The sequence below is a fragment of the Phyllobates terribilis genome, unplaced genomic scaffold, assembly GCF_046119375.1.
Source record: "Phyllobates terribilis strain yellow unplaced genomic scaffold, ASM4611937v1 Scaffold_3__8_contigs__length_932513732, whole genome shotgun sequence".
Taxonomy (NCBI): Eukaryota; Metazoa; Chordata; class Amphibia; order Anura; family Dendrobatidae; genus Phyllobates; species Phyllobates terribilis.
Genome location: NW_027362763.1, coordinates 874,919,669 through 874,944,697, shown reverse-complemented (window position 1 = coordinate 874,944,697; position 25,029 = coordinate 874,919,669). Strand labels below are relative to the sequence as shown.

General features: G+C 42.7%; 1 protein-coding gene across 1 annotated transcript in view; it reads right to left on the bottom strand.

The window, feature by feature from the left end:
- Positions 1-25,029, bottom strand: part of EPM2A (EPM2A glucan phosphatase, laforin) — a 109,391-nt gene that overhangs the window by 69,396 nt on the left and 14,966 nt on the right. The window contains exon 2 of the mRNA XM_073672649.1: positions 19,429-19,689. Coding sequence (XP_073528750.1) covers positions 19,429-19,684 — 256 coding nt within the window. The 5' untranslated portion in view covers positions 19,685-19,689. The remainder of the gene's footprint in view (positions 1-19,428; positions 19,690-25,029) is intronic.

Here is a 25,029-nt window from a genome sequence, read left to right as displayed (position 1 = left end):
AGGACTTTCTATTGGAAATGTCCAAAAATTAGAAAACTATGGCGTCAAATCTCCAAATTTATTAACAAAATACTTTAAATCACTCCACAAATGGCTCTTCTCTCACTCAATATGGAAAACTTGGACCCCTCAGTTTGATCCATCTTGATTCATATCTTCTTGGTGGTGAAAATTTTGACTGCATTTTTCTAGAAAAAAAACAAACCTTCCCACATTCTCTGATATTATTGAAAAAATAACTGCCCATAAGTCATACGAATACAGATTTGCTTTTGAAAATGATTCCGTTAGGAAATTCCCCCCAAAAAATGGGAACCTTGGGATCCTTCCCTTACTTAAAACTAGATAATAATTACAATCTTTGCAAAACTGTCTTACTTGGTTCTGCGTTAAAATGCCTTGAAATAACTGTTTATACATTTTTATTTTGTATCTTCCTCCCTTCCTTTTCCACCCTCTAAATATTCTTTAAAAATCAATAAAATCATTGAAACACAAATACTGATGTGAAATACTGACCAAAATACTGCCATGTAAACATGGCCTTATAAAAAGGCATAATAGGGTGTTGGGGGAAGTGGTCATTAGTAAAAGGAATCTGCCAGTAGCATTAACCCTCCTAAGCCGTCTATATGGACATGTGGGTCATAGGAAGCTGAATAAAATGATACCTTGATATCTGCGATCTGATATCTTATTCCAGAGAAATCCATGTTTTTCTTATATGTAAATAAGCTGCTCCGGGCTGTGGGCCGGACACAGATCTCCTTCAGAATCAGTCTTCAGGGCTTGTTTTTAATAAAAGGTGGAGTTACCAGTGTGAGACATGTAACTAATACAGAACAGTACAGCTGAACGTTGTCTTATTACAAACACATTTGCTGCAGGTCTCACAGCTCTGCAGTATTGCAATAATATTAGAACACTGTCTACCTGCAAGATGGAAGCTGAGAGGAACCTGCAGATGTGTCAGGTATAATCACACACAGCTCTGCAGTGAGATCAAGAGAGCAAAGCGCGGCCTTTACACATCACACTGGTAACTCCCCTTGTTATTTAAAATAATATCTGGAGGCAGATTCTCAGGGAGATCTGTGTAGGGCACAAAACCCTGAACATCTCATTTACATAATCAAAAAGTGGATTTCTTTGGAATAAGACATCGGATTACAGATATCAATTTATTCAGCTTTCTATGACCTACGTTCCCATATAGACGGCTTAGGAGAGTTGATCCTACTGCCTGATTTGCTTTAAAAAGAGACTCAGTAAGGGGTCTTTATTAAAAGGAGACACATGGGACATTATTATTATAAGGCACAAGTGGGCATTTATAATATAAGGAGACACAGCGGGACATTTTTACTATAAAAAAGTACTGAAGGAAGCATTATTGTGGTGTAGGGGCACTATGTGGGGCACAATAGGAGGATACAATTATTGTGAGGGGCACAAAAGGAGGGTGCAATTATTGTGCGGGGCACTGGTTATAGCACTATATGGTTTGTGTAGAGGTGGGGAAATGTGAAGAGGGCACTGAAAAATCAATAAGCCAAAAATGTCTGTGTGTTACTTTCTACAGAGATAAGTTTTGATGGAAGAAATAGTTAAAGCGATCTGGTCTGAACAGAAATGAAAAGGGAAAGTGAATGATTATAATCAGCGAGAAGATCACCAATGAGTCACTGTAAGGTGGTATTATCTGACTTACTACAGTAGTTTTGACTAGTGATGAGTATGGTGATAATATCATTACCACATATTCCAGTGGCACTCTCTTTATATGGTAAAACTCTTCTTCATTGTGTAATGTTAAAAGAGAGGCTACAGGCAAGGGAAAAAATGAAAATGTGCAGGCGTGTAATTTTGGTATTGGTACAGCTGTGTTAGTTAATGATCAGTATGATGGTATTCAGTCACTGTGTGGTGATATTATGTTGCCACAGTGTGGTGGTATCACTTAACCTTATATAACAGGATTATTCGTCTTCTTGTAAATTTTGATTTCTTCCAATGTACCCCAAGAATCCAAGACACCAGGTATCTTCTTTCCACAAAAATATTTTTATTGACACCAGTGTACACACAGAAAAGTTAGAAATGTTTCGGCCACACAGGGCCTTTTGTCAAATCCAGAAAAAAAAATGCGCTTGGATTCTTGGAGTACATGCAATTTTTACAACCTATTGGAGGGGCTGTACCAAGTCTGCACCGGAAATGGAGTGGTGCATGGGATATACCTTGATTTGATTTCTTCCAATGTCAGGCAGAATTATATTTGTAATAGAGACCCCCATCTGCGGAAGTGGATGTAGGACCATTCAGCCCTCCTTCCCATGTGCTTTCAAAAGCCAGGGCTGAATTTCAGTCCCAGTCCGCCCATGTATGCCACCTATATTTTGGCATAAGAAGATAAATTGATATATCATAAATAATATTGCATTGGTATGTCTTAAGTATTACAAATATGTGATATTATGGATGTCTTTTAGACAGCAAAATGAGTTTCCCATTAATGCCTCATTGAAGAATATGCAATATGGATAAAAATACAGATTAATCTCTATTTTAAACATTCTATATATCTGCAATAGCCTTATATATAAGCATTATCTACATGTTAAAGAGATAAATAAAACAAACAGAGGTTACAGTGATAAATATACACTCATGTGAAAGTGGCCAAAACCTTCAAAATGGATCATAACCAACTTTAGTTTTTGTAAGGCACAGAAGTTTCTTTACTTAGATATATTACTTAGATACTGCTACAGAGGGTGTAGGAGCTTCTACCACAATGTAAAGGTAAATGGTGACACCTAATGGTCACATACTACATTCATCCTCAATGTTGTTAACAAATTCATTTTGGCTTAAAAAAAAATTACTATGTCTCAGACCTTCAGAATTTACAGCTCCAGAAGTCATATACTTCTGCATTCTGATTGGTCACATAAGAATAGACATAATACCGGTCCTGAGCATACTAAGGTTAATGTTCATACGTCTTTTTTGCTGTTTTTACTGCAAAAACGCAGCAATTTACTTTCCCAACAAAGAGAATGAGATTTTATTTTAAATCTCATGCACACGGGTCCGGTCCAACACGAACATTATGGGCCCTTGTACTCGTGGTTCCCCTTACAAGATTGTGGCCTATGCAGATTATCTGCTTTCCTTCATTAATAATCCTGCCACCTCACTCTCAAATTTGATGGCAGAATTTTATACATACAATGGCCTATCTAATATTAAAATCAACTTCTCCAAATCAGAGGCTCTGGAAATTAACACTTCTCCCTCCATCATAACACCTCTGAAAGCTGCTTTCTGATTTAAATGGGTTAATTCAGCTATAACATATTTGGGGATATTGTTGTAGAGACATAATTTCCCTTAACTTCTACAATTGCTACAGGGGGAATGCTCAAGATAGACGAGGATGCCTTTACATAGTTTGGCAGAAGTGCAATCTTTAAGATGAACATCCTTCCGAGGATCCTGAATGTCATTCAAGCCCTTCTGGTTGGGGTTCCCGCGTCCTTCTTCCAGAGTCTAGCTTTGGTTCAAACCAAGATCATATGGTCTGGTAAACTTCCCCGTATCAGCAGAAACACATTATATCATTCTAAGTCCTCAGGGGTCATAGTCTTGCCCAATTTCAGATCCTATTCTATAGCCTTTCGCCTCCCTAGAATTCTGGATTGGTGTAGGAATGGGAGAGAGAAAGCCTGGGTTGGAATTGAGCAAGGCTTTACCAATATCCCCCTGACTGTTGTTCCTTGGTTGGACTTCTCTTTGTTGAAAACCCTAAAGTCTCAATCCACTATTGGGTTGGGTCCATTCTTGCTTGCTCTGCTCATCCCGCAGTCTTTATCTCATATCTTACCGTTATCTTCCTCTATGTTCCCTATATTTGGAAAATCCACTGCCCCCCCGCCCCCCTACGACAGTAAGAGAACAAAGTCTTTTGAGCTTGGATAAATGGGGGTTGCTTCAGAGTGTCTCATTTTGGGCATGGACAAGCCTGGCCTTCAAAAGGATTGGCTTCTTAGCCTCTCTACCCTGGGAAGCTGGAGAGCTGGTCAGCTTTCTCACTTTTTGTACTCACTTCATCCTAGACCTTTTTACATTAACGTTAAGATGCCTTTTGAGATTGCTTGCTCGGATATAAGACCATTAAGACACACTTTATCCTTCTCATATACCTAGCTGATTGAACCCCTAGACCAACCTAAAACCGTGCGTCTTCTTCTTTTTTTCTTCTCTGCTATTTTTTTTAGTCTTCTTTCTTCACTTTTATGTCTGGTTTCTTACATCGGCATAAGCAATTCTGATTATGTAGTTTCATACCCTGCTCTCTAATACTCAAATGGTGTTTTTACTCTGTACATCCCTCAGGATCTGAATAATCAGTTAAATGTTTTGACTGTTATTTCCATTTCTCTGTAATTGTCTCTGTATATATCTCGGCATGGTTAGTGCCTTGTGATTGTATGCTTCGTTTATCTCTCCATATATTCAATAAATAAATATAAAGTTTAAAAAAAAATCTCATGCACACAATACTTATTTTTTCCTTGCAGATTTGAAGTAGTTTCTGCAGGATGTCAATTCTTTTAGTATTTTTCACCCATTCTAATGACTGGAAAAAAAAAGAATTAAAAACGCATCAAAAACGCATACAAAACACACAGTTTTTAAACTGCGGTTTTCCTGCCTATAAACATATTTTTGATGCAGAAATGTCTGCAGCTAAAACCTAATGTACTCTTAATACACAGGATTAAGTGGTACATCAGAAACTGCTTGGCCAGACCAGGCCACGGAACGAGACAGCCGAAGGGCAGAAAACAGTGTGACGCCCTCCCCTACCTGGTGTCTCTATGTCACCGTTATCTGTATCCTCAGGGCGCAAAGGCGATGAATATAATGGAGAAAGAACAGAGTCGCCGGCTCCTCCTTCCACCATGAGGCAGCAGACGTCACTACATCGTGTCCGCTGTGCGGAGTCTCCGTGCACACAGCAAAGCAGAGCACTGGGGGAATGAGAGCAAGGTGAGTATTTGTTTTCTGTTTGATATGTTTACAGGAGGAAAGTTCGCCGCTACAGGAAGCCGGTGGCCAGAGGAGTGGGGTGATGCTGCAGGCCCTGGGCTGGAAGGAGGGGTGTCCCGGCGGTGGGCTTCAAGAAAATGTCGGCAGTACAAGGCAAGAGCATAGTCTCCGTTCTGCACATTCATCTCCCAGTGGTGGGCTTCATGAAAATGGCCACCGAGCTCACAATCTGCGCATTCGCCGCCTCCGGCGTCCGTTTTTCTACAGCCCTCCGCCAGGAGTTCAATGTGCAGAGAGGGGAGTACGCTCCTGCCTGCACCACCGACATTTTCTTGAAGCCCACCGCCGGAAGATCAATGGCTCCTGCCTCGCACCACCAGGACACAACCTCTTCCAAGGGCCCGCAGCATCGCCCCACTTCTCCTGTTGCCAGCTTCCTGCAGCGGCAACCCTAACACCTGTGACCCCGACTCCACCGCCGCCACCCCCGGTAAACTAAATTGGGACTATAAGTCGGATCCCCATTTAACACATTTCCGATTTTCCTCCTCTAAATTTGGGGTGTGTCTTATGGTCCGGTGTGTCTTATAGTCTGCAAAATATGGGATATAGTTTAGTTATGGAAGTTTTAATCAAAGAATATTAGAAAATAGTTTAGATTATGACATTAAGTAGATAGGCATTGAGGATGAAAATTACTTTGTTTTCAGACCACCTCTTTAATTCAGGACGATGCATTTAGAGAACGCTATGTTGTCTTTATCAGGTCTAATAATTAATAAAACAGAGAGCTTCATATCATACTTTACATGTCATTTCATATTTAATGTTGCAAGTAATAGAGTAGGAAGAAGAAAAAACAGCTTGAAAAATGGCAAAGTTTAAATTGAATGTGGTATTTACATGTTTTAAAGTAATGGAATATCACTAGGATGTGTAACTTTATGATGGGTGGGAGTCCGACCTCTAGCACCCACACCACTCCTAAAAATGAAGTGGCTGGCAGCAGTTCCTTGCACAGATCAGTATCCATAAGTCCCTCCGAACAGAGAAGACTTTGGGTATGTGGAAAGCAGAAATAAATGTCTAGAAGGTATCGGGGGGGGGGGGGGGGAGTTTAACCCTCTACCCGCTGCAGACAATATTTATTTTTCCACTGTCATTTTTTCCCCCTTCTTATTTATTTATTTTTCCATTGACATAGCCAAAAGAGTTTGTTTTTATGTGGGACAAGTTTTGAGTGAAGCCATTCATTTTACCATATAATTTAATGGAAAACAGGAAAAATTATTCCAAGTGGTGTAAAGTGGTAAAAAAAAACAGATTTTTTTTGTTTTTGTTTGGATTTTATTTTTACTATACTTATTGTGTGGTAAAAATGGCTTGGCAAATGATTTATTAATTTAAACAGTGAAAAAAAAAAAAAAAAAAAATTGGCTTGTGCCATCTTTAAGACTCATACCTTTCTATTTTCCCCCCTCATAGGAGTTGTGTGACGACTTCTTTGCTTGGTGAGCTTTATTTCCCACCAGGACCATTTTGGGGTACATATAGTGTTTTTAACACTTTTTTTTTGCATTTTTTGGTGACGGTTGCAGCATGTAAGGAATGCCAATTCTGGCACTTTGATTTTTTTTTTCGCTTTCAATTGTTTATTACACAGGCTACATATATTTTGATTTTGATAAATTGGATGCAGCAAGGTTTATTCATTCATTATTTTTTAATGCCAATATTTTTAATGCAGGAAATGGGTGGTTATTCAGATGTATGTTTTTAGGGTTTTTTCATTTTTTAGATTTTTAAAAGAATTATTTTTTTTTAGAACAGACAAACGAAACAGGTAAACTAAAGTAGCATCCTGTGCATTCCTGTTGCGAACAGAAGGAAATTCTGTTTATCTGTTCTAAATGGAACAGACAAACGGCAAAGATAAACAGACATGTGAACAGATCCTAAAAATTATTAGAGATCACAGAGGCATAGTGCAAACATGATGTCTGCTTAGCTAGCTTGCATTTATGTAAAATTAAAAAAAATCATGTGTGATGAATCACACTTAAAATCGAAAACTGAAAAAACGAGCATTGAATTTCTACAGACATAAATGGCATATAAAATTGTCCTTTGTGTACAATGTGTTTTTGAGCTCATCACTATAAATCAACTTGCCCCTATTGGAACGAGTGATTAATTTATCAACACAATGAGACCCTGACACAATGAATCATTTTCTGCTTTACAAAAACACATTTGCAAATCATACAGAAATATGCAGGCACAGATTTTCTTCATGCACCTTAGTGATATTTCCTACATGTTTCAGATTATATACAGCCAATCAGGGGGAAGATTATAGAGGCAAAAGAAAGCTTAGGGGGCTCATAAATAAAACTGCCATACACCAAAAAAATACGCTTGAATCCATGACTTTTCCCTATGCTAGTGAAACCAGCCTGTCTCTGCTATGAATGTTTCTTTTGCACTATTTATCTTCAAGCCATGTAAAACGTTAAATATAGATATCTAAAGGGAATGTGTCACCGGGTCTTTGCTATATAATCCGAGAACAGCATGATGTTGGGGCAGAGACCCTGATTGTAGAGATGAATCACTTACTGGGCTGCTTGCTGTTTTGATAAAATCACTGTTCTCTCTGCTGCAGATCTATTACACTGCTCAAAAAAATAAAGGGAACACTCAAATAACACATCCTAGATCTGAATGAATTAAATATTCTCATTGAATACTTTGTTCTGTACAAAGTTGAAGGTGCTGACAACAAAATCACACAAAAATCATCAATGGAAATCAAATTTATTAACCAATGGAGGCCTGGATTTGGAGTCACCCCCAAAATTAAAGTGGAAAATCACACTACGGGCTGATCCAACTTTGATGCAACGTCCTTAAAACAAGTCAAAATGAGGCTTAGTATTGTGTGTGGCCTTCACGTGCCTGTATGACCTCCCTACAATGCCTGGGCATGCTCCTGATGAGGTTGGGGATGGTCTCCTGTGGGATCTCCTCCCAGACCTGGACTTAAGCATCCGCCAACTCCTGGACAGTCTGTGGTGCAACGTGACGTTGGTGGATGGAGCGAGACATGATGTCCCAGATGTGCTCAATCGGATTCAGGTCTGGGGAACGGGCGGGCCAGTCCATAGCTTCAATGCCTTCATCTTGCAGGAACTGCTGACACACTCCAGCCACATGAGGTCTGGCATTGTCCTGCATTAGGAGGAACCCAGGGCCAACCGCACCAGCATATGGTCTCACAAAGGGTCTGAGGATCTCATCTCGGTACCTAATGGCAGTCAGGCTACTTCTGGCGAGCACATGGAGGGCTGTGCGGCCCTCCAAAGAAATGCCACCCCACACCATTACTGACCCACTGCCAATCCGGTCATGCTGAAGGATGTTGCAGGCAGCAGATCGCTCTCCACGGCGTCTCCAGACTCTGTCACGTCTGTCACATGTGCTCAGTGTGAACCTGCTTTCATCTGTGAAGAGCACAGGACGCCAGTGGCGACTTTGCCAATCCTGGTGTTCTGTGGCAAATGCCAAGCGTCCTGCACGGTGTTGGGCTGTGAGCACAACCCCTATCTGTGGATGTCGGGCGCTCATACCACCCTCATGGAGTCGGTTTCTAACCGTTTGTGCAGACACATGCACATTTGTGGCCTGCTGGAGATCATTTTGCAGGGCTCTGGCAGTGCTCCTCCTGTTCCTCCTTGCACAAAGGCGGAGGTAGCAGTCCTGCTGCTGGGTTGTTGCCCTCCTACGGCCCCCTCCACGTCTCCTGGTGTACTGGCCTGTCTCCGGGTAGCGCCTCCAGCCTCTGGACACTACGCTGACAGACACAGCAAACCTTCTTGCCACAGCTCACATTGATGTGCCATCCTGGATGAGCTGCAATACCTGAGCAACTTCTGTGGGTTGTAGAGTCCGTCTCATGATACCACGAGTGTGAAAGCACAACCAACATTCAAAAGTGACCAAAACATCAGCCAGAAAGCATTGGTACTGAGATGTGGTCTGTGGTCCCCACCTGCAGAACCGCTCCTTTATTGAGGGTGTCTTGATAATTGCCAATAATTTCCATCTATTGTCTATTCCATTTGCACAACAGCATGTGAAATTGATTGTCAATCAGTGTTGCTTCCTAAGTGGACAGTTTGATTTCGCAGAAGTTTGATTTACTTGGAGTTATATTCTGTTGTTTAAGTGTTCCTTTTATTTTTTTGAGCAGTGTAGTTCTCTAATGCTGAGCTCTGTATAACTCGCCCACACCACTGATTGGCAGCTTTCTGTGTACACGGTGCATAGGTAGAAAGCTGCTAATCAGTGATGGGGGCAGAGTTATACAGAGCAGGAGGACTAAAGGCATTATAAAACACAGATTTTATTGAAACAAGCAGCCAAGTAAGTGACACATCCCTGAAATCAGGGTCTCTGTCAATTGGTTGTACCACATACAGATACTAACCGTGGTACAACCAAACCACGGTTAGTATCTGTATGTGGTACAACCAATTAAAATATGGCAGGTTCGAATCTCAGATCATATATATATATATATATATATATATATTTTATTAATTTGTTTTTAACAACATGCATACAAAGTAATTACCGTGTATTCACTCATTTATTATATATGTTCGTACTATTTTTTCTGTTACATATATTTATATGGATTTATATTTATGTGAGCCCCCCTTTTTTTCATCTTCATATCCCACAAAGTTTTACATTTCAAACGGCCATTGTGATTTGGGCGCCAGTTTTTTTTCATTTTCTGTGTATACAGTTATATGAAAAAGTTTGGGCACCCCTATTAATCTTAAGCTTAATGTTTTATAAAAATTGGTGTTTTAGCAACAGCTATTTCAGTTTGATATATGTAATAACTGTTGGGCACAGTAATGTTTCTGCCTTGAAATGAGGTTTATTGTACTAACAGAAAATGTGCAATCTGCATTCAAACAAAATTTGACAGGTGCATAAGTATGGGCACCCTTATCATTTTCTTGTTTTAAATACTCCTACCTACTTTTTACTGACTTACTAAAGCACTTTTTTTGGTTTTGTAACCTCATTGAGCTTTGAACTTCATAGCCAGGTGTATGCAATCATGAGAAAAGCTACTTAAAGTGGCCACTTGCAAGTTGTTCTCCTGTTTGAATCTCCTCTGAAGAGTGGCATCATGGGCTCCTCAAAACAACTGTCAAATGATCTGAAAACAAAGATTATTCAACATAGTTGTTCAGGGGAAGGATACAAAAAGCTGTCTCAGAGATTTAACCTGTCAGTTTCCACTGTGAGGAACATAGTAAGGAAATAGAAGAACACAGGGACAGATGTGGCAGGCCAAGAAAAACATCAGAAAGGCAGAGAAGAAGAATGGTGAGATCAGTCAAGGACAATCCTCAGACCACCTCCAGAGAGCTGCAGCATCAACTTGCTGCAGATGGTGTCACTGTGCATCGGTCAACTATACAACGCACTTTGCACAAGGAGAAGCTGTATGGGAGAGTGATGCGAAAGAAGCCTTTTCTGCAAGCACGCCACAAACAGAGTCGGCTGAGGTATGCAAAAGCACATTTGGAGAAGCCAATTTCTTTTCGGAAGAAGGTCCTGTGGACTGATGAAACCAAGATTGAATTGTTTGGTCATACAAAAAGGCATTATGCATGGCTGCAAAAAAACACAGCATTCCAAGAAAAACACTTGCTACCCACAGTAAAATTTGGTGGAGGTTCCATCATGCTTTGGGGCTGTGTGGCCAATGCCGGCACCGGGAATCTTGTTAAAATTGAGGGACGCATGGATTCCACTCAGTATCAGCAGATTCTTGACAATAATGTTCAAGAATCTGTGATAAAGTTGAAGTTACGCAGGGGATGGATCTTTCAGCAAGAAAATCCACTCAGGCATTCATGCAGAGGAACAATTACAATGTTCTGGAATGGCCATCCCAGTCCCCAGACCTGAATATCATTGTGATCTGTGGGATCATTTGAAGAGGGCTGTCCATACGCGGCGACCATCAAACTTAACTGAACTGGAATTGTTTTGTAAAGAGGAATGGTCAAAAATACCTTCATCCAGGATCCAGGAACTCATTAAAAGCTACAGGAAACGACTAGAGGCTGTTATTTTTGCAAAAGGAGGATCTACTAAATATTAATGTCACTTTTCTGGTGAGGTGCCCATACTTATGCACCTGTCAAATTTAGTTTGAATGCAGATTGCACATTTTCTGTTAGTACAATAAACCTCATTTCAAGGCAGAAACATTACTGTGTCCAACAGTTATTACATATATCAAACTGAAATAGATGTTGCAAAAACACCAATTTTTATAAAACAATAAGCTTAAGATTAATAGGGGTGCCCAAACTTTTTCATATAACTGTATATATGTCCACACCTTGGTATATCTGTATAAGCTATGCACTTGATGAAGTGGACGGGACGTCCACGAAACACGTCTGATTTTAGCTTTGGTATGAATAAATTTATAATATAAGAACTGGACGATGCATCCTTTTTGAACACGGAGGAGCGCGGAACAATTGGCACATTCTCGCATCCATTATTGATTGCACTTCGGACCCCTGAGGTTTGGGGTCTTCAGCAGCACTCCATTTACTACTATATGAGTTGTGCATTCTCACAACTCAACAAGATGAGCGTTCTTGTAACATATATACAATTGTTTGTCTTGGTAACAGCGCTAGAATGACACACCCTTACCATAGTTTCAATCTCCTTTCTAATGAAATGAGAGCTTTTATCTTATATAGTGAACAGCTGGTATTCATGGACCTTAGTCACCAGTGTCTGCCCAGAATCTGTCTGAGAATGGGCAGTTTCTACATTTCAGGAGATTAGTTAACTCCTAAAATCCCAGCCAGCTGTTAGCTGCTTACATTCCTCCCCCTTAGCTCCTGATCAGCTGTTCTTATCAGTGCTGTAGAATCACAATCCCCTGGCACCCAGCATCATGGCTCCCAAGCGAGCCCTGTGAGGTTCGAATGCACTGTAATCGCTATCTGTAAATACTGTGATAAGAGTGTACACTCTAGAGCAAACCACAGATAGCTGAGTATGTTACATCCAAACTTGGGCTGAGCTTTATAGTTCAACTGAGGCAATGGCCCCACTATCAGTATTTGTTAAGTATTTTTTCTCAGGAGTGGGAGCCAAAACCAGGTGAGGAACAATCAGAGAGAAGGTATAATAGAAACAAGTCACCAATTCTGCATTTATCACCCACTTCTGAGAAAAAAAACTGACCGAATACTGATAGTGGGGCTGTGGCCTAAAACTATAGCTCAGCTACTTACCAGAACTCTCACTCAAGGAGGAGAGTCTACCCTGCCAGAAAATAATACATAAGGAGACTGCAGAGTTGTAAGCTGCTCAAGAGACAACTTGAAAATACCAGGGCTGTGGAGTCGGTAAGCCAAACCTCCGACTCAGACTCCTCAATTTCCATGACACCGACTCCAACTCCGACTCCGACTCCCTCATACATGGCTCATGTTTAAGTGATAAATTTACTGTAGCACAGATTCATCTCAGCTAAAAGTCTAGACCCTTAGATCAGGAATAGGATAGACATTTATAGGACATTTCATAACTTTCCCAAATTCTTATGAAAAAAATATTCCCCACAAACTGCATTGAACTACTGTACCCAATTTATTATATATTTTAGGAGTTGGAGTCGGTCCATTTTAAATGTAACTGTTGTTTTCATTTTCTTTCATAAATCAAGAGTATATGTGAAAATAAGAAACTTTGTAATATATCTTATTATTAGGTAAATCAATTTTTTTTCTTCTCCTGAACTGATCATTCATTCTCAAAATTTTTAATTCTCAGGTAAAATCTTTTTATAGTGAATACAGACTTTCCCATTACCGAGATAGAAGATGGCAGTTGGTGCTCAAAAAGTTCTATGGAGAACTGTAATTGTCCTTCCAGGAAAAATTCCAGCACAATTTCTGCATGCGTCTACCTTCTCGTCCTCCCCTCTCCATCGAATTTTAAAAACACCAATTGCCATTTCATATCTCTGTAATGGGGAAATCTGTCTTCATTAATATGTTTAAAACTAAACCAAAAAATCTTGATGAGGGGGCGTGCTGGAGTCAGACCCTCCTGATTAATGAACAGGTGAATGCCTCTTCATGAATCTGGAGCGTCTGACGAGTGGTGTGCACCACACCAGAAATCTCACTCCAGTGATATTTCTATACCATAGGGAAAGCTACAGCTCATCAAGAATTAGACGAGGTGTGGTTAAGCCTCCACTGCGCCCCAGCACCATCCATTTTGGCGGAGCTTGGGAGAAGTTGTCGTGAAGACAGCAAAAGTTGCAAAATTTAGGCACAACTCCGAGTTGCATCTAAATTTTGCGACTTTTCACAGCTTTTATGCTAGAGTTCTCCAGTGAAAGCTTTGATGAATCTGGCCCATCGCATGTAAATACCTAAGGGCTCATTCATACATCAGTTTTTCACATACTAGTGATATTCGTTTTTCTCATGCATCGCACACGTACCTATGACGATCTATGCGGCTGCTCACATGTCAGCTGATTTATACAACTGACATGTGCCCACAACAGCCGCGGGTGGAATCGCAATCCACCCGCGGCTGTTAACATGTTAAATGCCGCTGTCAATCTCTGACAGCGGCATTTAACAGCAGCGCGCCGGAAGTGATCGCGGGTCACTGATGGGTGGGCATGACAACCCTGTGGTTGTCATGTACTGATCGCTATGAGCGCCACCTAGTGGTCGGCTCTCATAGCACAGGAGCATTTCTGCTACATAGAGGTGATATGCGCACTGTCTGTGCGGGGTCCTGGTGGTTGTCATGGTGACCCAATGTCGTCATGACGACATCCTGGTCACCAAACACATGGAAGTTACTTTGATCATGCACAGTGCGCGATCAAAGTAACTTTTGCATGCAGGCCAGGCTGAGAGCCTGTATAGCATAGAGATGCTGCTGCTGCATCTCTATGCTACATAGGCAATCAAACTGCAAAAAGTGAAAGTCCCATAGTCGGACAAAGTATAAAAGTTAATAAAGTATCAGAAAGTGAAAAAAAAATTGTAAAAATATTTTTAAAAAAATGATTGAATGAATGAATGAAATAATCACAAAAAAATAAAAATATATTGTACCCATAAATAAATATTATTATGAAAAAAAACAAAAACAAACCAATAAAAGTACACATATTTGGTATCGCCGCTTCCAGAACGACCTGACCTATAAAACTGTCTCACTAGTTAACCCCTTTAGAGAACACGGTAAAAAAAAAAAAAAAAACGATGCTCTATCATCATACCCGCAAACAAAAAATGCAATAAAACGCAATCAAAAAGACAAATGTAAATAAAAATGGTACTGCTGAAAACGTCATCTTGTCCCGCAAAAAACAAGCCGCCATACAGCTCTATCAGCCGAAAAATAAAAAAGTTATAGCTCTCAGAATAAAGCGATACAAAAAAAAAATTTCTATAAAATTGTTTTTTTGGTGTAAAAGCGCCTAAACATAAAAAAACTATATAAATGTGGTACCGCTGTAAACGTACTAACCCGAAGAATAAAGCTACCTTATCAATTTTCCCACACATGGAACAATTCCTGAATTGTTGGTTTTTGTTCATTCTGCCTCCCAAAAATCAAAATAGAAAGCGATCAAAAAATGTCACGTGCCCGAAAATGGTACCAATAAAAATGTCAACTCGTCCTACAAAAAACAAGCCATCACATGACTCTGTCGGCCGAAATATGGAAAAATTATAGCTCTCAAAAAATGGCGATGCAAAAACTAGTCTTTGCAAAAAAAAAGCGGCTTTTAGTGTGTGACAGCTGTCAATCATAAAATCCTGATATGAATCTGGCATCGCTGTAATCGTACCAACCCGAAGAATAAAGCTGTCTAATCACTTATACCGCATGGAGAACGGCGTAAAAAATAAACTCTAGGGTTAGGGCTGTGTTAGGGTTTGGGTTGTGTTAGGGTTTGGGTTGTGCTAGGGTTTGAGTTGTGCTAGGCTTTGGGTTGTGCTAGGGTTTGGGTTATGCTAGGGTTTGGGTTATGTTAGGGTTGTGCTAGGGTTAGGGTTGTGCTAGGGTTAGGGTTAGGGTTGTGTTAGGGTTAGAGTTGTGTTAGGGTTGTGCTAGGGTTAGGGTTGTGTAGGGATTTTTTCAAAAGTAAAGAAAAAGAAAAATGATGACGATATGGCGACTAGTGTTGAGCGCAAGTGCTCGCTACTTAAGTTTGCGTCGGGTGCTCAGGTATGCACAGAGTATCGCGGGTGCTCAAGTGACATGCCTAAGTCTCCGCCCCATATGCTTTGCGGCCAAAAAAAACTTGCAGGGATTGCCTGCCATGCACGAGTGATCCCCGCATGGTTTTTTTTGGGTGTATAACAACTTGAAACATGCGGGGCGGAGACTCGAGCATGTCACTCGAGCACCTGTGATACATGGTGCATACCCCAGTACCCGATGCAAACTCAAGTAGCGAGCACTTGCGTTCAAGACTAATGACAACTTATTCAATATGATGACCTAATGTTATCAAATTCTGTGTCATACCTCTGGCTCGCCAAACGCAACATGGCGTCCGCTCTCGATTCCAGCCAATTTTGCGTTCAAAAAGTCACACAGTGTTCCTTCCCTTCTGAACCCTGCCGTGCGCCCAAACAGTGTATTTTCCCCACATATGGAGAAATTGCACAACAGTTTTTGGGGTCCATTTTCTCCTCTTACCCTTGTGAAAATAAAAAAAAATTAGGGCTAAAAGATCATTTCTGTTGGAAAAAGTTCGATTTTTTTATTTTTACGGCTCAATGTTATAAACTTCTGTGAAGCACCTGGGGGTTCAAAGTGCTCACCACACACCTAGATAAGTTCCCTGAGGGGTCTAGTTTCCAAGATGGTGTCACTTGTGGGGGTTTCCACTGTTTAGGCACATCAGGGGCTTCCCAAACACAGCATGGCGTCTGCTAATTATTCAAGCAAATTTTACATTCAAAAAGTCAAATGGCGCTCCTTGCCTTCCGAACCCTGCCGTGCGCCCAAACAGTGGTTTTCCCCCACATATGGGGTATCGGCTTAATCGGGAGAAATTGCACAACAAAATTCATGGTTCAATTTCTCCTATTACCCTTATCAAAATGCAAAATTGGAGGCTGAAAAACATTTTCGTGGGAAAAATGTAAAATTTTTATTTTTACGGCTCAATGTTAGAAACTTCTGTGAATCACCTGGGGGTTTAAGGTGCTCACCACCAGGGCGGGCTCCAGGTTTTTGTGGGGCCTGGGCGAAAGAGTCTCAGTGGGCCCCTTTAACATACACCACGAATCATGATGCACAGATACCGCAGAGAAATATATATATAGTACAAGGCCAAAGATTTCACTTCTTACCTTACATGAGCGATATCTATTGTAAATTCTACAAATGCTCAGAAACCGGCGAATTCTCTCAATGCACAGTGCAGAACGGACAGTATAGTCCTCCATACAGTATTATGGGCCCCTTATATTGCTCCATACAGAATAATGGACCCTATATAATGATCCATACAGGATACTGGTCCCCATATAACGCTCCATACAGGATGTCACTTGTTCCCCCCCCCCATATAATGCCCCATGCAGGATGTCACTTGTCCCCAGGGCCGGCTCCAGGTTTTTGTGGGCCCTGGGCAAAAGAGTCTCAGTGGGTCCCTTTAACACATACCACGATTCATGATGCACAGATACCGCAGAGAAATATATATATATAGTACAATGCCAAAGATTTCACTTCTTACATTACATGAGCGATATCTATTGTAAATTCTACAATAGCTCAGAAACTGGCGAATCGCTCCATACAGAATACTGGCCCCCATATAATGCTCCATACAGGATACTGGCCCCTATAAAATGCTCCATACAGGATACTGGCCCCCATAAAATGCTCCATACAGAATACTGGCCCCCATATAACGCTCCATGCAGGCTGTGCCCCCATATAATGCTCCATGCAGGCTGTGCCCCCACATAATGCTCCATGCAGGCTGTTCCCCCCACATAATGCTCCATGCAGGCTGTTCCCCCCACATAATGCCCCATGCAGGTGGTTTCCCCACACAATGCCCCACGCAGGCTGTTCCCCCCACATAATGTCCCATGCAGGCTGTTCCCCCCCATATAATGCCCCATGCAGGATGTCACCCCCCTCCCTTTTAATGCCTCATGCAGGATGCAGGATGTCACTCCCCCCTCCCTTTTAATGCCCCATGCAGGATGTCACTCCCCCCTCCCTTTTAATGCCCCATGCAGGATGTCACCCCCCTTTTAATGCCCCATGCAGGATGTCACCCCCCCTTTTAATGCCCCATGCAGGATGTCACACACACACCCTTTAATGCCCCATGCAGGATGTTACACTCCCCCCTCCCTTTTAATGCCCCATGCAGGATGTCACCCCCCTTTTAATGCCCCATGCAGGATGTCACCCTCCCTTTTAATGCCCCATGCAGGGTGTCACACACACCCCCTTTAATGCCCCATGCAGGATGTCACTTCCCCCCCATATAATGCCCCATGCATGTCACACCCCCCTCCCTTTTAATGCCCCATGCATGATGTCACTCCCCCCCTCCCTTTTAATGCCACATGCAGGATGTCACACCCCCCTCCCTTATAATGCCCCATGCCTCCATGCATTAAAAAAAAAAAAATCAAATACTTACCTCACTTCTCCTCACCTGCTGCCGCTGCTGTGCTCTGGGCTCCAGCATCACCGGCGTCATCCCGCTCTGCGCTCTGAAGGCTCAGGAGAGAGTGCGGTGGAAAGACGTCACCACGCCCTCAGACCTGAGACGTCACAGTCAGAGGACGCGGAAGAGACCGGAGCTGCTGCGGAGGCACAGGAAGAGGTAAGTATTGTTTCGCGGCTGCCAGGGCCCTGAGCAAGGGGGAGTGCCACCGCACCGCTCTCCTCCGATCACGGGTCCCATAGCGCAGCGGGGTGCCCGACGGCGAGTGGGCCCCCCCTGCCTGCTCAGTGCCCCGGCACTTGCCCGGGTGCGCCAGGTGCTGACGCCGTCCCTGCTTGTCCCCCCCCCCATATACTACCCCATGCAAGATGTCACTTGTCCCCCCCCCCATATAATGCCCCATGCAGGATGTCACTTGTCCCCCCCCCATATAATGCCCCATGCAGAATGTCACTTGTCCCCCCCCATATAATGCCCCATGCAGGATGTCACTTGTCCCTTCCATATAATGCCCCAAGCCTCCATACATATAAAAAAAAAATCAAATACTCACCTCACTTCTCACCTGCTGCCGCTGCTCATCTCTGTCCTCCAGCGTCGCCGGCGTCTTCCCGCCCTGCGCTGTGATGGCTCAGGAGAGAGCGTGGTGCAAAGACATCATCGCGCCCTCTGACATGAGACGTCACAATGCAGCAGCCGCGGAAGAGACCAGAGTTTTTGCGGAGGCACGGGGGGAGGTAAGTATTGTGCCGCCGGCTGCTGGGGCCCTGAGCAAGCGGGGGGAGGTATCCAAATTTTTGATTTTTTCACAAATAAACACAAGTCATATTGAAGAATTTGACCACTATCATGAAGTACAATATGTCATGAAAAAACAGTCTGAGAATCCGGGGGATCCGTTGAAGCGTTCCAGAGTTATTACCTCATAAAGTGACAGTGGTCAGAATTGTAAAAATTGGCCTGGTCATTAACGTGAAAACTACCCTCAGGGGTAAAAATGGTTAACAGTCTGAAATCAGCATGTGTGAATCACCTTAAGGCCACGGCCCCACTATCAGTATTTGGTCAGTATTCGGTCAGTATTTTTTCAGAACTGGGAGCCAAAACAAGGTGAGGAGCAATCAGAGAAAAGGTATAATAGAAACAAGTCACCAATTCTGTGTTTATCACCAACTCCTGGTTTTGGCTCCCACTCCTGAGAAAAAATACAGACCGAATACTGATAGTAGGGCTGTGGCCTAAATCTTTCTGTGTGATGGTGCAATATGTTAGCATGTGGGGCCCCACTTTGTCTCAAACCAGCCCTGTACAGATACCCATAGACTTTAATGGCTGAGTTTGCAAAACTGATAAGAATAGGACACGCTCTGGATGTCACTGATCGGAGTGGTGGATCTATGGGTCAGGATGCTGTCTGAGAAAAAAACAAGTGTGTGAATGTAGCCCAAGAGCAAGAAATAAATTGTGCTCACATATTCATATTCACAATTCAATAAACATCACAAGCATGGCTCTTTAATAGAGCATATCAATGCAAGTAGGTTAAAAAAAATCAGTACCTTCCCAAATTAGAATTCCAGCTTCTTTTTTGATAAACTTGAACCAAAATTTGTCATTGCATGGCTCTTCCAACAATACCTCTCCCACCCAGAGAGATGGCTCAATGGTAGATAGAGGACAGCGTGTCGGCTTCATCGGTACAGCAAACTGAGGGTCCCAGGCTCCCATCTCTGCTCTTGATCCAAGAACCAAGAGTTCAGTGTCTGTGTGACTGAGAGTGATGACTACACCAAATCTGAACAGCATCGGCTTCATGGTCACTACAAAAGATAAAGTCGTTAATACATGTACTAATTAAAATGGTTTCTATTTAGCTTTTATCAAGCACATTTTCCATTCTAAAATTGATCAAATATTGAAAAGGGAAATGAAAATGTTTTTGTTAAAGGGGTTTTCCAACTTTTTAACATATGGCCCAAGTGCACCCTTACTGATTGGCTGAAGAGTTCACAGCCTGACCACAAGAAGAGGAGACCATAAGGGCACCAAGCCAGTGGTAAGGGTGATTGAATGGGGATCGGTATGTGAGAATGTGAAGTTTATTATCTTGATAGCATACTCGGACTATATGTTAAAAGAAAAAAAAATAGAAAACAACTATAACTAAGGAATCACAATTTACTTTGCAGTGTACGTTCACTAAATGCACCTAGAAGGCATCTATAGTCCAATATTTATTGGACAGAGGCTAAGTTGCCCTTGTCGCTATATAGAATAACATAGCTCTATGCAGAGACATACTGGTAAAAGTGCATTATATATTCATGACTATGAAAATTGTACATTCACACTGAAGGCATCAAAACTATGAATTAACACATGTGGAATTATATACTTAACAAAAAAGTGTGAAACAACTGAAAATATGTCTTATATTCTAGGTTCTTCAAAGTAGCCACCTTTTGCTTTGATGACTGCTTTGCACACTCTTGGCATTCTCTTGATGAGCTTCAAGAGGTAGTCACCGGAAATGGTTTTCACTTCACAGGTGTGCCCTGTCAGGTTTAATAAGTGGGATTTCTTGCCTTATAAATGGGGTTGGGACCATCAGTTGTGTTGTGCAGAAGTCAGGTGGATACACAGCTGATAGTCCTACTGAATAGACTGTTAGAATTTGTATTATGGCAAGAAAAAAGCAGCTAAGTAAAGAAAAACGAGTGGCCATCATTACTTTAAGAAATGAAGGTCAGTCAGTCCGAAAAATTGGGCAAACTTTGAAAGTGTCCCCAAGTGCAGTTGCAAAAACCATAAAGCGCTACAAAGAAACTGGCTCACATGAGGACCGTCCCAGGAAAGGAAGACCAAGAGTCACCTCTGCTTCTGAGGATAAGTTTATCCAAGTCATCAGACTCAAAAATCGCAGGTTAACAGCAGCTCAGATTAGAGACCAGGTCAATGCCACACAGAGTTCTAGCAGCAGACACATCTCTACAACAACTGTTAAGAGGAGACTTTGTGCAGCAGGCCTTCATGGTAAAATAGCTGCTAGGAAACCACTGCTAAGGACAGGCAACAAGCAGAAGAGACTTGTTTGGGCTAAAGAACACAAGAAATGGACATTAGACCAGTGGAAATCTGTGCTTTGCTCTGATGAGTCCAAATTTGAGATCTTTGGTTCCAACCACCGTGTCTTTGTGTGACGCAGAAAAGGTGAACGGATGGACTCTACATGCCTGGTTCCCACCGTGAAGCATGAAGGAGGAGGTGTGATGGTGTGGGGGTGCTTTGCTGGTAACACTGTTGGGGATTTATTCAAAATTGAAGGCATACTGAACCAGCATGGCTACCACAGCATCTTGCAGCGGCATGCTATTCCATCAGGTTTGCGTTTAGTTGGACCATCATTTATTTTTCAACAGGACAATGACCCCAAACACACCTCCAGGCGGTGTAAGGGCTATTTGACCAAGAGGGAGAGTGATGGGGTGCTACGCCACATGACCTGGCCTCCACAGTCACCAGACCTGAACCCAATCGAGATGGTATGGGGTGAGCTGGAAAGCAGAGTGAAGGCAAAAGGGCCAACAAGTGCTAAGCATCTCTGGGAACTCCTTCAAGATTGTTGGAAGACCATTTCCGGTGACTACCTTTTGAAGCTCATCAAGAGAATGCCAAGAGTGTGCAAAGCAGTCATCAAAGCAAAAAGTGGCTACTTTGAAGAACCTAGAATGTAAGACATATTTTCAGTTGTTTCACACTTTTTTGTTAAGTATATAATTCCACATGTGTTAATTCATAGTTTTGATCCCTTCAGTGTGAATGTACAATTTTCATAGTTATGAAAATACAGAAAAATCTTTAAATGAGAAGGTGGGTCCAAACTTTTGGTCTGTACTGTATATTATATATATATATATATATATATATATATATATATATATATATATATATATACATACAGGTGCATCTCACTAAATTAGAATATCATCAAAAAGTTCATTTATTTCAGTTCTTCAATACAAAGAGTGAAACTCATATATTATATAGAGTCATTACAAACAGAGTGATCTATTTCAAGTGTTAATTTCTGTTAATGTTGATGATTATGGCTTACAGCCAATGAAAACACAATAAAGTCATTATCTCAGTAAATTAGAATACTTTATAACAACAGCTTGAAAAATGATTTTAAAATCCAAAATGTTGGCCTACTGAAATGTATGTTCAGTAAATGCACTCAATACTTGGTCGGGGCTCCATTTCCATCATTTACTGCATCAATGTCGGAGGTGTAGCAGCCACAAGATAGGTTTGATGAGATGCGTCACAAAAAGTGGATTTGCCAGAATTTAAAAAACATTGTGTGCACATACTCGCAGACCCTGCTGATATCTGACGTGGATTCAGCACCTAAATCCACTAATTTAGACAAAGCCCCAAAGAATTAGCTACTGTAGATCTGCTGCCCTCCTAAAGTACAACCACAATACAAAGGGCACAGCCTCGACCTTTTGTCTTCAAGATAAAATACTTTGAACATATCCATATAGTTTCCGCAGTGCCTATGCAACCATGCCAGCACTCAGTGCACCCCCATAAGAATGTCGGTCACCATTACCCTTCAGAGGCTGCTGTCAATAGCATCTGCTAGATAAGGGTTTTTACAAAGGTAAGGGGTTCATGATTAAAGGGAATCTGTCAGCAAGATTTCACCCCGCAAACTATTTACGGCATATGTGCATGTAGCTCTTCAAAAGACAAGTTCAGCAATACTTTACATGGCCGTCTGTTCCTCCTTACTGAGAAATCAGCTTTTGCATTGATATGCAAGTGACCCTATAGATCTGAAGCCTCTGTCACTCCAGCTCTATTCCCGCCCAGCGCCGCCAGGTATGTTTAAGTTTGAAACATTCCAGCAATTCAGAGAAATACATACTTTAAAGATGCCAAAGACAGAGCCGCACGGAAGACTAATCGAAAAGGCAGGTCCTCAGCGTCTTCTCCACGCACGCGCCCCTGTTTCAGAGTCAAACATACCTGGCTGAAGTCATGCAGCCAGTGGATTGGGCACTGTGTGTCAGCTGGCAGGTTCCCTTTAATGCTTTTAATACTGCATCTACAAAAAAATGAAAATGTGTCTGGCCATGAACAGGCGGAAATGGCCCGGGATTGAACTGGTAAAAACCGGAAAGTTTGGTTTCACATTTGCATCCTTTTTCTGTTTTGACCGGATCCATTAGAGAAGAATAACACCTGGAGATGTGAGCGGAGCCGTTCTCCTCATGGTGAATGACCCACGTAAGGCACGTGCCAGCTGTGGAATCCGTGCGTCTACAGAACAGTGACAGCCTTTAACTGCCGCCATGTGCTTATGTTTTATCCTGACAATAACAGTTGTTCATGTTGGAAAAATTGGCAGGATTTTTATTTTTTTTCAATTTCCACTTATTGTACATGGAAACCAGATTTGTGCTGAGCGTCCACAGTGAGTGACATCTGCGCTGAGCGTCCACAGTGAGTGACATCTGCGCTGAGCGTCCACAATGAGTACCATCTGCAATGAGCGTCCACAGTGAGTGACATCTGCGATGAGCGTCCACAGTGAGTGACATTTGCGATGAGCATCCACGGTGAGTGACATCTGCGCTGAGCGTCCACAGTGAGTGACATCTTCGCTGAGCGTCCACAGTGAGTGACATCTGCGCTGAGCGTCCACAGTGAGTGACATCTGCGCTGAGCGTCCACAGTGAGTGACATCTGTGCTGAGAGTCCACAGTGAGTGACATCTGGGCTGAGTGTCCAAAGTGAGTGACATCTGCGCTGAGTGTCCACAGTGAGTGACATCTGGGATTAGCGTTCACAGTGAGTGACATCTGTGCTGAGCATCCACAGTGAGTGACATCTGCGCTGAGTGTCCACAGTGAGTGACATCTGCGCTGAGCAACCACAGTGAGTGACATCTGCGATGAGCGTCCACAGTGAGTGACATCTGCCCTGAGGGTCCACAGTGAGTGACATCTGCCCTGAGGGTCCACAGTGAGTGACATCTGCCTTGAGTGTCCACAGTGAGTGACATCTGCCCTGAGTGTCACAGTGAGTGACATTTGCCCTGAGTGTCACAGTGAGTGACATCTGCGCTGAGCGTCCACAGTGAGTGACATCTGCGCTGAGCATCCACAGAGAGTGACATCTGCGCTGAGTGTCCACAGTGAGTGACATCTGCGCTGAGTGTCACAGTGAGTGACATCTGGGCTGAGTGTCCACAGTGAGTGACATCTGCGATGAGCGTCCAGAGTGCGTGACATCTGCGATGAGCGTCCACAGTGAGTGACATCTGTGCGGAGCGTCCACAGTGAGTGACATCTTCGCTGAGCGTCCACAGTGAGTGACATCTGGGCTGAGTGTCCAAAGTGAGTGACATCTGCACTGAGTGTCCACAGTGAGTGACATCTGGGATAAGCATTCACAGTGAGTGACATCTGTGCTGAGCATCCACAGTGAGTGAAATCTGCGCTGAGCATCCACAGTGAGTGACATCTGCGATGAGCGTACACAGTGAGTGACATCTGCGATGAGCGTACACAGTGAGTGACATCTGCCCTGAGGGTACACAGTGAGTGACATCTGGGCTGAGTGTCACAGTGAGTGACATCTGGGCTGAGTGTCACAGTGAGTGACATCTGCGATGAGCGTCCACAATGAGTACCATCTGCAATGAGCGTCCACAGTGAGTGACATCTGCGATGAGCGTCCACAGTGAGTGACATTTGCGATGAGCATCCACGGTGAGTGACATCTGCGCTGAGCGTCCACAGTGAGTGACATCTTCGCTGAGCGTCCACAGTGAGTGACATCTGCGCTGAGCGTCCACAGTGAGTGACATCTGCGCTGAGCGTCCACAGTGAGTGACATCTGTGCTGAGAGTCCACAGTGAGTGACATCTGGGCTGAGTGTCCAAAGTGAGTGACATCTGCGCTGAGTGTCCACAGTGAGTGACATCTGGGATTAGCGTTCACAGTGAGTGACATCTGTGCTGAGCATCCACAGTGAGTGACATCTGCGCTGAGTGTCCACAGTGAGTGACATCTGCGCTGAGCAACCACAGTGAGTGACATCTGCGATGAGCGTCCAAAGTGAGTGACATCTGCCCTGAGGGTCCA